Here is a 13,930-nt window from a genome sequence, read left to right on the forward strand (position 1 = left end):
TGTTCTTATATAAAAGGGAATACTTGGACAGATACAGATATGTATAAAGGGAAAAAGATGTGAAGAGACACAGGGATAAGAGAGCCATCTGCAAGCCAAGGAGAGAGGCCTAGAAGAGGTCCAGTTCTCACAGCCCTCAGAAGGAACCAACCCTGACCACACCTTAGTTTCTACCTTCTACCTCCAGAACTGTGAGATCATAAATTTCTGCTGTTTAAACAGACCAGTTTGTGGTACTTTGTTATGGCAGCCCTGATAAACTCCTACAAGGCCCAATACAAATTTGAAAGGGAGAAAGTGACTAATTAGATAATTGCTTTGGTACTTGGATTATGTAGCTCTCCTCTGTGGCTTCTGATAAAGAAACCCGAATTTTCACTTGCTAGAGCATGATGTTCCTGGAATAAACTTTTTAAACTTGTTTTGTTTTATATAACCATGATGTGGTTACTGGAGACCTACATTTGACTGGAAAGAGCAAGCCAGAGCCATGTGTAAGACGCGAGATCCAAGACTCACTTGTCACCTGTAAGTAGACCTCTCTCTCCCATCAGTTGTCATTAAGGGGGAAAAAAAAAAAAAAAGGAATTGGTCTTAGAGATGCTCTCTCACTTGTTGGGAGGGGTGGGGCAGTGGGAAGAGAAAGGGTGTGGAGAGTGGGGTGTAAATAAGGCAGGCAGAAGCTCCAGAGAGGGTGGGGATAGAGCTTCACGGAAGAAAAATATATGAACCTGGTTGGTACAAGAGAGCTTCCCCAGACCCACCCACCCACCCACCGTTTCCTGAGCTCTGTGCTCTGGCGCTGGTGGTTGGCGGCGAGTGGTGCGGGAGGGACAGCTCTGGCAGCGGCTGCTTTCAGGGGAGAAACAAAACCTGGAGGTCCAGGGCGGAGCCGGGTGACTGCCCCTTCAAGTGGGTGAGCTTTCCTGACCTCGGGTCAGCTCCGCGGTGGTCGCGGCCAGCATCTGGGCCGGCTCCGGGCGGGGTCGCGGAGCGCCGGCTGGACCCGCCCCGAGCTCCATGGTTTGCCCAGCCCTGCGCGATGGTGACTCTGGGCGCGGAGGTTGGCGCGTGGCGAGCCCGCAGCTCGCAGCATGAAGGCGGGGAGCGCGGCCGGCGGCCGGCGGGGGCTGGCTCCGCGACCCCAGCGCCGCGAGAAGCGGCCCAACCACCTGAACCCGGAAAACGCCAACAAGTAGTTTTTCGTTGGAGAAGGGCGGCTCGGCTGGGTGTCAGGACTCAGTCCGGCTGCCCGGAGAACCTCGTCCACTCGGAAACCAAAGCAGAAGCACTTTTCTGTCGGTCTCGTTAAGGTATCTGGGGGCGGGAGGGAAAGGGGGTGATTTGCCGGGAAGGGCATGCTGACCCTGCAGGCAGGCATTCGCCCGCCTGCCCCCCTCCTCGTTCCGCAATGGAAATGTGGAGGTGAAGCCCTGGGGATAGGCGACTGGGAGACTGGAAGCGGGGACACTGTCAGCTTGGGGAACCAGGGGGTGTGCCTCCAGCGGCTCTTTCCAGGGCCTCGCCCCTACTAGAGAGCAACCCCCCAACCCCCCTAACTCTGCATCCCCTAGGCGTTTGTTTTTCTTGGGGGGGGGGATGGGGTGGGATGCGTTGATCATTCGCATTCTAAAAAAAATGGAACCTAGTTAGTGATTTCCTTTCCCAAGTAATAATAGTATTAACAACAACAACAACAACAACAACAGTAATAATGTGAAAAGGAAATTGGATCAGGAAATTAGTCACAGGTCTTTTTGGTGAAAGGCAACAGCAGGGAGATTTTTTTTTTTTTTTTTTTTGCTTTGACTTCTGCGTTTAGTTTTTTTGCCTGGTCGGTGAGGGAGAGTGGAAGTGAGAACGGGGCACGCAGAGGGCATTCCCTGAGTGCCAGGGCGCTGCGAGTCCAGAGTCCCGAGGGTACGCGTGGAATGGGGGTCTCCGTCCCGTCTGGGGGCTCTCCCCCCAAACTGCCAAGTTGCCTCAGAGGAGAAAACTCCTTGCCTGAGGGAACTGCCTCCAGGCCAAGGAAGGTGGAGAGAGGGTTTAGGGTAGGGGAGGAGAGGAGCCAGGGCAGGGGCAGAGTGAGGAGCAAGAGAGGGAGAGAAAGGGCTTAGAAGGGAGAAATAAGGGGTTTGGGGAGAAGAGGAGAGTGGGGGTTCAGGCCTAGAAGCAGATTTTCTGTAAGAGGGGATGGGGGGGGAAGGGTGAAGGGTGAAACGATGAAGTAGGGGTGATCAGAGGTAGGGAAGAAAGGTGTGAGGCAGGAAAGAAGGTGTCCTGGAAGGTCAGGGAGGCTGGGACCACCTGCTTGGTTTTCTGGAAGCCTGGGGACGGTGTGCTGCTTGAGGCGGGGACAGGGCTGGGCGCGCAACTCCTCCTGGGAGGGTCAGTTGCCCCTCGCCTGTCTCCAGCCCTGCATCCTGGGACTCGGGCTCGGCGTGGGGGTGGGGGGCATGGTGCGGCTCTGACGGCCGAGATCTTTAACTTGGCGCTGTGTTCGCCTCCCCCCAGTCATGTCTGAACCACAGAGATGGGCAAGATCGAGAACAACGAGAGGGTGATCCTCAATGTCGGGGGCACCCGGCACGAAACCTACCGCAGCACCCTCAAGACCCTGCCTGGGACGCGCCTGGCCCTTCTCGCCGCCTCCGATCCCCAGGGCGACTGCCTGACGGCGGCTGGCGACAAGCTGCAGCCGTCGCCCCCTTCGCTCTCGCCGCCGCCGCGACCGCCCCCACTGTCCCCCGGGCCGGGCGGCTGCTTTGAGGGCGGCGCGGGCAACTGCAGTCCCCGGGGCATCGGCGGCGACCACCCTGGGGGCGGCCGCGAGTTCTTCTTCGACCGGCACCCCGGCGTCTTCGCCTATGTGCTCAACTACTACCGCACGGGCAAGCTGCACTGCCCCGCCGACGTGTGCGGGCCGCTCTTCGAGGAGGAGCTGGCCTTCTGGGGCATCGACGAGACGGACGTGGAGCCCTGCTGCTGGATGACCTACCGGCAACACCGTGACGCCGAGGAGGCGCTCGACATCTTCGAGACCCCCGACCTCATCGGCGGCGACCCTGGCGACGACGAGGACCTGGCGGCCAAGAGGTTGGGCATCGAGGACGCGGCGGGCCTGGGGGGCCCCGACGGCAAGTCTGGCCGCTGGAGGAGGCTGCAGCCCCGCATGTGGGCCCTCTTCGAGGACCCCTACTCGTCCAGAGCCGCCAGGGTAAGGCCAGAACCGCCCCCTTCCCTGCTGCTCCAGCTCCTCCAACTCCTTCCCCAACTTTCTTTCCCACCAACGACCTCTGGGACGAGGGGAGGGGATGGGAGGGAGAAGAGAACAGGGCTCCCTAAGGACGTGATCAGAAGCACATCTGGTGTCAGGTAAACTCAGGGACCCTGGCGGTCATCCTCCCCTTCCGTCCCCTTCATCCTCCACCGTCTCCTCCTCAACTCAGAGATTTCCTTTAGCAGATAAATGGGAGCCAAAGGGCCAATGTCGACCTCTCTGTGCAAGTCTGTCTGGAACCTTGTCCTGAAACTGGTATCGTGCTTCGTCTTGATTCTTTTTTTCCTGACTCTTTCCTTCCAACTTTTCTTTTAGTGTGGATGTTACTTCAGGCCTTCTGGTCATCACGATTTGACATTTTCAGTGAGGCCTGACACTCCTTCACGTCTGACTCAAAGCAGTGGCTCCAATTAGGGATCTAATCTGAAGACAGAGATGGGGAAATGGAATATAGTAGGTGGCTGGGTGAAGAAAGGGTATGCCAGCGTGGGGTAGGGCAATGGCGGGGGGGGGGGGTAGTTTTGTGAAGAGAATCTCCTGAATGCTATTTGGACCTGTCTCCTTCCAAAGGAGAAGAATGCTGAGTGGCTTGTCCCAGTGAGTTCACCAGAGAGCCCACCTGCTCATTGAATTGTAGTCTGGTCCTTTTCCCCTTGGGCTTCATCTATGTTTCTTACAGGTTGAATGTCATTTTGATGATGCCAGTTTAGTCTGATTGTCTAAATCTGGGTAATTTAGATTGTTGCAAACTTTATTTTACCCTTAGATTGTGACTCCATCCTCAATTTTTCTTTTCAGTTTCTAATTTGAACGACAGTTTAAATTTAGTCCTTGACACTCCCAATTAATTCTTCAGAATCCCATGAAGGGACTGTAAAAGTTACCAATAATAGTTTCTCCAGTGTAAAGGAAATAAAAGAAATATAAATAACCCAAAATTATACAGTATATGAATGATTTTTAATTATACATGAGAATGGAGTAGTGTATTTTGTTAAATCTCTGCAACTGCATGTGTCTGGTTTGCTTCTGACGCCCAGAAAAAATACCCCCTGGGCAGCCTCACTTTGGCTCCATCCTCATTATTGTCTTCTGTATGTCAGAAGTCTCTGCATCTGAGATATTGTGCAGCTGTCATTCTAGTAACTTGTCAGAAGATGTGTTTCTGATACCACTTTAGAAGTCTAAGGATATGTTTTGTTTTCAGTTTGAAATAGAATGTGAAAGAGACAATTTCAAGCATTACTCCCCAATGGATCTGGGATTTAAATGCCTACATAAATTTTAGTATGTCCACATTATTGTATTCGAATATAGAATCAATAACTTCAACTCTGCTATCTTCCTTTTAAGATCATTCTATAAATTCAACACCAGGTGAGGTGGCAATGCCCTGCCCAAAAGGAATTAAGGTCATCAGTGACAAAAACTCCTATTTCCTGCTACCTGTAGGGCAGTGGCTTTCAGAATTGAAGAGCCTCAGAACACCAGCCTCGGCCTGTCTCCCCTCCCCCACCGGGGTCTTGTTAAACCACTGGATCCTGGGCTTCCCCCCAGGGTTTCTGATTCCACAGGTCTCAAGTGGAACCTGAGAACTGGCATTTCTGGCAGGCTTCCAGGTGCTGCTGATGCTGCTGTTAGTCTGGGAGCCACATTTTGAGAAGTGGTTTATAGAAATTGTTGGGCTGTTTGTGTGGATTGTTGTTGTTTTAAAAATGTGTTCTAAATAAGAGCATCTAATACACAGGAAAAAAAAAAAACACAACAATGTGAATTGGTCACTTTGGTGATGCTAGTTTAGTCCAGTTTAAGCCAAAACAGAAACTAGTACATATAAACTTAAGTTAAATCACAGACATGACCGTTACATCCATGGTTTTTTCAATTCCACCTGAGTGCCACAGTGCTCTATTCACTTGGTGGCTAAGAAGATAACATGAATTTGTTTTCAGACTCATCATGTGATTTTTTTTTTCCTAGATCGCGTGCTATACAAGAGACAGAATGTTTTATTATCTTTCCTCATGATAATATCTTTTATTGTAGGCTAGATTGCATAGCAAAAACTTTAAGGTGGTATTCAACTTTTATTATTGCTATGAAAATTGATTTTATTGATTATTGGTCAAAGGGTAGACTATTAACTTGAAAATAGTTTTAAAAAAAATCTTACCAGTAAAAAAATCTGACCAAGGTTTCATTGTAACAATATCAGGGGTTTGATATGCATCCATTTCAGGTGAGGAAAGAACACAGATATATTAAAGATTAACACAAGGTCAAAGAGCCATCAGAAGCAGAATCAGCTGAGAATTACAGACCTGGAAAATTTCCTTGAGGTCACTTCAGGAAGACCCTTTATTTTATAGATGAGGAAAATGAGGACTGCAGATGCTAAGTGATGGCCAAGGTCATACAGCAAGTTAATAGAAGATCCGAAATTATGCTGGAGGTCTCATGACATCCTCCCCAGGCCCTTTTACCACAACCACTGATTATAACTGACTGGCTTATGAAATCTCTGCAGATCATGTTGCTCTTGAGATTTAATGCAGCGTAAGACACTTTCTAGAATTCTAACTTTGAAAGGTCGTCTATGATTTTTAAGAAAACATATGTATTCCAGGACTTTGGTAGAATTTTTACCCTGCACCACCCAACATTTGAGTGAAAATATGAAATTCAAATTGACTTCTTGAACCCTATTTGAACTTTGCATTTTTATTGACCAGTCAATATGTAGTGTTTTCTTTCTTTCAGAGTGGCTTACATTTGTGGGACTTGTCTTTAGGGAAATCTCTTTTCAAATTATTAGGGATTGCCTAAAAAAGAGTAATCAGAAGTAGTCATTCTACTTAAATGTGATTTAATATTTTTATATGAACGTTTTTAGTTCATGTGATGGCTTGACTTAATGTTTTCTGACTAGTTTGATAAATAGAATTACACTGGGAAGCCATAGGATGGAATTTTATTTTGCATGGACATGATTCTAGAAGACATAAATCAATTATCAAGTTGTTTGTTTCAGCTGTGGTCTTACTTGCACAAGTCTCATTCTTTTTTTTTTTTTTAACAAGACTCATTCTTAATAGAAATATTTAACTTTTATAAACCCTCTTTACTTTGTTTTACGTTAGTTCATCTTTTATTGATATGCTTGAGATGAATATTTTTAACTGTCTGAATTTCTTTTTCAATTGGTTATACCTGTCACCATAATCTTTATCTTTACCCAATATTGAGGAGAGTGACTCAGTTATAGAGTAGATGTATTTTATTTCTAACTTTTATGATCTTAAGTGCCATACTGAAACAACAGTGATAGGAACTGAATAGCTAATTTAATTTTATAACGTTGTATTTTTGCTTTCTCTTTGGGTTGGCATTTCCCTCTTCTGTTGCTTTAAATTTATGGTGTCAATACATTTTAAAAGTTCAGGTTAACTTGGTAAGTAAGTTTATATTTATACTTAAATGAATTCTTATCCTTAAGAATAGTATTCCAAAATAGAAATTTATAAAAAATCAAATATAAGTTGTCATGGAAACCTGTTCTGGAAAAAATGAGATCAGGAAAGAAAAGGAGAGCTTATGCTGTTGATGCCATTGAGTGATATTTACAAATAGCAAAAATCAAGGATGCATAGATGTATTTGTGCAAGTGTTATGCATTGTATTTTTCCAATTTAATATCTTAGTTTAAGAGGGAAATGAAGCTTGTGTATGCTTTCTTCTGAAAACATTAGATCCTAGGTAAGTAGACAGGTGCCAGGCAGAAATTCTTTCGACAGAAGTTCTAGATTATTTAGAAGTTAATCAACTAGGATAAGGGCAAAATACTAGAATCAAAATATTTTAAATAATTTGTTCCAGTATTAAAGAGTGGAGAGCTGTTACAAGTTTCTCCCTATCTCTCTTCTTTTCGCTTATTTTCTGGGGGGAGTAGAGGTGATTGAATTAGGTTCTACTTTACAGGCTCTTCGTTGATGACTTGAGTATCTTTGGTTAGCTGATAGGACCCATTTTTAATTTAAAGGAACATTTTATTTTATTATTTGTTTAAAAGATTTTATTTATTTATTTGAGGGAAAGGGAGAGAGTTAGTGAGAAGGTGAGAGAGAGAATCTGGGATAGACTCCTTGCAGGGCACAGAGCCCTACACTGGGGCTTGATCCCAAGACTGCAAGGTCATGACCTGAGCTGAAACCAAGAGTCAGATCCTCAACCAGCTGAGCCACTCAGGTGCCCCAAAACAATAAAAAGAATAACTGCTGTGGAACCACATTTAAGATGTTAGGTTTTTGGTCCTTGGGTCATTTTATATAGGTTCTCTGGATCTTCATCTAATATATCATTATGTGCCGATCATCCTGAATCATACATGTGTTGTGATAGTGAATCTCTCAATTTTTAATATTGAAAATATTCACTTCATTAACATTTTAAATTGATTTATTTCCGGCATTATTAAAGTATACTCCTCAAAACTATTAAAATTCAAATTTTAGCATATAGAATTGGATTCAGAATTGCACATACATAATTTACTTTTTATGGGCCATTTTTTTCCTCTTCCTCAAGCCACCAAAAAAATAGTTAAGAAATGATATAAATAACTGTTTTTTAGCTCTCAGTGTAACATTTAATTTAAAAAAATTATAATAAAGTAAGAACAATAAAGTCATAGTTTAAGATTTAAAAAAAGTATATATTTTCTTTTGTAAGTATTGCTCCAATTCAAAGAATTACTGGCCAAATATAGCTTGCTCATATAATTTTATTAGAATTTATAATTTATTATTAGAATTTTTAGAATATTTATTTAGTCAGCAAATATTGGATATGTAGTCACTTAACTATGGAAGTTATTGGGAATGTGTGGAGAAGATATAGTCTTTTGCCCTCAATAAGCTCACCACCCTGTTTATAATAAAACATTTCCTAAAAACATTATCTATTAAATTAAGAAATGCAGAAAAATTTCAGAGATGTTAAAGATAAATTTTCCTCAAAAAAACAAACAAGAAAACAACTCAAACGGAAATATTGTCTGACAGATTCATGAAAACATTCTATTTAGAAATGATGTTAAGATATTGTTAGTCTTTTTTTATTATGAAAGTGTTAGGCTGTTTTAATCTTGATTTTTCTGTTTGTGAGGTGATTTGTGGGCTCTGTCTTTGTAATATTAGGGAATGTGAGGAAGGCTGTACTTATACAAAACATTTAAGATGTTAGGTTTTATTTAATTATTTAAAATTAAATAAATTATAAAATTATTTAAAATTATTTAAGGTGTGGTCAAGTGACTTCATAACTTCCATTTTAATTAAAAGTCATGGCCAATTACATGGCAGTGCAAATCCAAACTTTGGACCCCTGAAAAAAGCCTGCAATCAATAGTCTGGTATTTTTGCATTTGCCCATATAAACATCTAAGTATCTTTTGATCCTTTCCAGGCCACTAATTGTACAGATCACAAATTAATTTGATTTTATACTTATATTCTGAGCGTTGGATAGGTTCAGAGAGTACCTAATTCAATACATCATTAAAAGAATCAAGGAAGTTCATTAGAAAATTATATTTTCAGTTGCGTATTTGATCACAAACTAGGTGATTTGCCCCGTTGTTGGGGAATAGATTTGCCAAAGGTTAATGTAGTTGGACAGATCAGGTATGACTTTTTTCTGTGATATTTTATTAAGTGCTCACTTATAGACTTGAGTCGACAAAACTAGTGAGAGTCAAGAAAATTCTCTGTCAAGAAACTTATTTTCAAAGCAACTGAAAACCGGGAATGTGCAGGTTTATAAGGAAATACAGGTCAACTTTTTGCATTTGAAAATGTGTATCATTGTCATTTATTTTTACTTCTGCTACAAAAAAAAGTAAATGCAGTTCTCAGGTCTCATACCTTTTGAACTTCTAAGTCATATCCTTTTATTATAGCAACATTTAAAAATATGTCTAAATGAAATGGTAAGGGCACTAAAGGACTAAAAAAAGATAGACGCAGATCTCTAGAAGGAACTATATAGTGGCAGCATAGTCTAAACAATAACCATAAAGACATTATACAAACTTAATTCAATTCTTTTTGAAATATGACAGTTTTTTTTAGAAGAGCAGTCTTTCCCCCATATATATATATATATATGCAGTGTTATCTATTCTGTTGTGTGTAATATATATATATATTATATATATGTATATAGCACTGGTTTTTGTTTTTCTTATAGGTTGAACATGTTGATTAATTTTAATATTAGGTAGTCAATAGTTTCACAGAAAATGACTAAAATGTGGGTGTTAGGGAGGAGGAGAGAGCAAGAAGTGAAAATATATGGAAGTAGCGTTGGAGAAACTGTCTGGGGTGGGATGTATCAGCCTATGCACTCACCTAGATTTCAAAACCAGCTGTGTGACCTTGGAGAATTTACTTCATTTCCCTGAGTCTTGATTTCCTTTTATTTATTCTGAAAATAAATAAATAAAGTAAGTAAGTAAGTAAATAAATAAATAGAAAATGGGGATGACACACTGGACTAGCTAGTATCCAAACTTCTTTCCAGCTTTTAGATTTTGAGGTTTGGAGGAGAAATAAGGATACTAACTGCTAAACACCCCTGGGGGTAGTGTGGGGGAGGAACAAAAAAAGTCTGCCCTCATTGTGATTGTATTCTAAGGACCATTACACAATGAAGTAAACCAGTATTGATTTTTTATTTTTTTATGGTTTTTTTTTTTTTTTTTTACATTTATAACTTTCTGCCCTTTTTTTCCTACAGCTGTTGGGTAGCTGCTGCTCTGGTTACCATAGAAACAGGTTAGCTCCTAGCTTCCTGTTTCCATTGAAAACAGCTTTCCTTCAACCACATATTGATCTCAGGAAATCTTTTTGCTGTGGCTCTGTCGCGAAACCCATAAAGATGATTGGCTCTGTCATTTTCTAAATCTAAGTTTTGGTGCAGGTGTATATCCATCCACCACAAGGATAACTGATTAGATAATCTCAGTTTTATTTCCATTTGAAAAGTGCCTTGTCAAAGACACCATCATTTTCCCTTTCCTGCATCTTACACAGAAGGGAAAGTCTTATTCACTTGAGGATTTACAGATATGCCTAACACATCTAACTGTTTACAAAATAATGTCAAATTATTTAGTTTTAATTTTTTTCATAACTCATTCTATCAGAATGAGCATAGAGAATAGTATGATGTCTAGCACACTTCAAAAAATTTATATTTTAATGTGCTCATTAATGGAGAGTATTTCCAGGTAAATGTGTAGTGTCTTATAGTATTCCATATTTCTCTTTTGGGAAGATAGTTTTTCTATTCCAAGATATATATGTATTTTCATAAAAAGAGGATCTATTCACTGTCATTAACATAGATACATATTCAAGGAATATATTTGTAAATTTTTTTTTTTAAAGATTTATTTATTTATTTATTTGACAGAGAGAGATCACAAGTAGGCAGAGAGGCAGGCAGAGAGAGAGAGGAGGAAGCAGGCTCCCCGCTGAGCAGAGAGCCCGATGCGGGACTTGATCCCAGGACCCTGAGATCATGACCCGAGCCGAAGGCAGCGGCTTAACCCACTGAGCCACCCAGGCTCCCTATTTGTAAAATTTTTATACGGTTAAGGAATGGAAGAGATTTGTAGGAATATGCCTTAAAATTTTGATTTGAGAATATTAATGTGTATGTGCATGTGTATGTACTGGGCATATCCATCCAAATTACATGCTTTTTGAATGAGATTGATTATTGGCATATATGACAGACTTCTGGTGTTCATGAGGCATGGAATTGGGAGGAAACTGGTGATTACCTGACACAACTGCCTCAATTCACCGATCAGACAGCTGACTTGTTTGTAGCTCTGGCTAGCTGGTAGCAGTGACAGGGCGAGAATTTAGACCTTCTGACTTATGGTGTTCTTCCCAGTCAATCTCAATTGCTTTGTCTGGACTGTGTTTAACAGCAGATGCACAAGTTTTAGTTCTTAGGAAGCAGCAAGTATGTTAGGAATAGTATGGGAAGGGTCTGCCCTCTTCCATATCCTATTGCCCAGTAATAGCAGGGAAATTTCTACTGTTTTATATATTCACTTTATTTCCAGATCCCTGGTCAGATGCAGACTTCCATTGTTGCCTTCTCTACCAGTTCTGTATCTCACTGTTCTACTACCTTTAAAGCCTCATAACTAACCTGCTTATGCATTTATCTCCTATTATTTCCCTTTATGCCTTTGTGTGTGTTTGTGTGTGTCTTATAATATGTTCTCTACTCTTACTTGATTTATCGTCTTTGGAATTTGTCAATGCAAATCTAGTTTAGTCTATTGGTAGTGGTTTATGTATTTTATAGAGCCTTGTCATCTCACATGTAATTAACAAGATTATAGTGGTTTCACGCAGGGTAACTGGTGAATCAGTCAATAAAAGATGTTTGGAGCTGTTGTTGTGGTCTGCAAATGAAACTGGTTGTTGTTGTGAGGTCAGTAAATACAGAGCAGAAGAGCTTTTCATGTTGCCTTTTGTTAGTGGATATTTAGTCATTGGTGGTGCTTACTGTACTGTGATGAAATGTAAAGTAACATTAAAATTTTGGGGGTGTTTGAGAGAATGCATTTTACAGGAATCAAAGCAAAGGACTTGGGCCAAAATGTCAGTGATAGTATTGGGAAAAAGACACTCCATAATTCTTAGTCACTTGACTGACCTTTTCCTTTGAAAGTTCATAATAAAAGGACATCTTTGTAATTTGACATTTCCTTAGTATTCCATGTATTAAGAAAATTCTATGCAGACACCTCAGTAATGTCTTCTTTGTTGTGTGATTGAAGACCCTGGTGATTTGCTATCAGATCTTAGAGCTTTGCCATTCTTTATGTATCTTACAACATTGCTGACATCTTTGAAAACTGAAGCAAAGGTCAGTATAGCCTTTCTTGGCTGGTGTTCTGTGATTTCATCTCAGCACTGAAGGAATTCTCTCCTTTTAGACGTCTCTATGGAGAGAGTTCTAGAGATGAAAATATACCACCTTTTGGCCACATTCTTTTACTTTATACCAATACTTTGTCCAGAATTTTTAAGTTGTTCATTAAAGGATAAAATACAAACACATTTTATTTTATTATTTTTTTAAAAGATTTTATTTATTTATTTGATAGACAGAGATCACAAGTAGGCAGAGAGGCAGGCAGGGAGAGGAGGAAGCAGGCTCCCTGCTGAGCAGAGAGCCCAGACATGGGGCTAGATCCCAGGACCTTGAGACCATGACTGGAGCCGAAGGCAAAGGCTTTAACCCACTGAGCCACCCAGGTGCCCCCAAACACATTTTAAAATAAAGTGATTCTAAGTAATTTTGTCAGTATATCCAAATAATATTATTAACTCTAAATTTAAGACAACATGTTTAAGCAAGAACTGTTTGGAGCGCTATACAGTTTTTTTTGAGTAGTCTGTCAGATTGGATTCAATGAAAACACAGAAACTATTCAGGATTTATGTAAAATTTGTGTCTGTCTTTGCAAATTTTGCAACAGAAATTCATATATAGGGTTGCTTAATTTGGTATTTTTATGTTTATTGATAAAAAACTGTTTGCTAAAAGTGAATATCGTGTAATAATTGTATTGGAAACAATAGCAGGTAATCATAGGAGAAAGGTGTAAGGAGTAAACTTCCTATTATTTTGATGTGTTAATGTGCATAAAGTTAATAAAATTTATATTTAGGAAACAGAACAATACCATTATTATAGTTTGATTTATCGTTTAAATTATCATGCTTCTCTCTTGAGGTAAGCGATGAGAGGGCCATTACGAAAGTTATTAAAATATCTTTAATGAAACCTGTGTTTCATATAAATTGAATAGCAAGTGGACAGAATAGAGCCTTAGTTGGCCCTTTTTTGGTGCAAACAGAATGTAGAGTAGCAAGTTTTTTTTTTTTTTTTTTTTTAGGATTGGAATTTTATTATTGGACCTGAGTGAACCTATCACAATCATATGATTAGCGGGTGCATGAAAGTTGAACTATTATATTTGTATCATGATTGATAAACATTTGGGAGCTTATGCTTAATTTCCAGGTTCGTAACGGTGTTGACTGTGCTTTTATGTTTAGAATATGATGCTTGAAGAATAAAATTCAAGAAAGTTAATGAAATCAAACATATTTTAATGCAGTCATAGATTTCAATGACATTCAAAATTGGTTAGTCTCAATGCAAAAACAGTGTTCTTTAACTGAGTACCTCAATTTCTCCTGTGAGTGTGCTGTTCATTTTTTAGTTGCAATGTGCCTCGTCTCAGTTCCTAGGTTTTTTTTTTAAACCTTAGTTATTGTTTTCAAAATCTGTTCATTTTTCTATTTATGTATCAGTCATTAATCTAACTCAGCTCTGATTTCTCTTAGATGGTTTCTTGGTAGCATTAGTTTTGAGTAGTTGACTTTGTGCTTCAGTTCTGGGTTTCTTATCAACAACCTTTTGTGTTTCCTGTACCTGGGCTTATATTGATAGGTGGGTTGAAGAGCATATTGTCACCAGGCGTTATTACATTCCTCTTTTAGCTAAACAAACTGGAAGAGAGCCACACACCAAAGACAAAAGCTTTAAAATGCT

At 40.5% G+C, this 13,930-nt stretch overlaps 1 protein-coding gene across 9 annotated transcripts in view; it reads left to right on the top strand.

The window, feature by feature from the left end:
* The first annotated feature begins 261 nt into the window (after nt 1–261).
* The window catches only part of KCNC2 (potassium voltage-gated channel subfamily C member 2), a 189,466-nt gene continuing 175,797 nt past the window's right edge, over nt 262–13,930 (top strand). For 7 of the 9 annotated variants that reach the window (XM_044227139.1, XM_044227140.1, XM_044227141.1 and 4 more), the window contains exons 1-2: nt 1,129–1,313; nt 2,515–3,217. In XM_044227139.1, coding sequence (XP_044083074.1) covers nt 2,534–3,217 — 684 coding nt within the window. In that variant the 5' untranslated portion in view covers nt 1,129–1,313; nt 2,515–2,533. Of the gene's footprint in view, nt 529–1,128; nt 1,314–1,457; nt 1,921–2,514; nt 3,218–13,930 lie in introns of those variants that run through there. The other 2 variants (XM_044227138.1, XM_044227137.1) reach the window with 2 other exon arrangements.

The sequence above is a fragment of the Neovison vison genome, chromosome 12 (genome assembly GCF_020171115.1).
Source record: "Neovison vison isolate M4711 chromosome 12, ASM_NN_V1, whole genome shotgun sequence".
Classification (NCBI taxonomy): Eukaryota; Metazoa; Chordata; class Mammalia; order Carnivora; family Mustelidae; genus Neogale; species Neogale vison.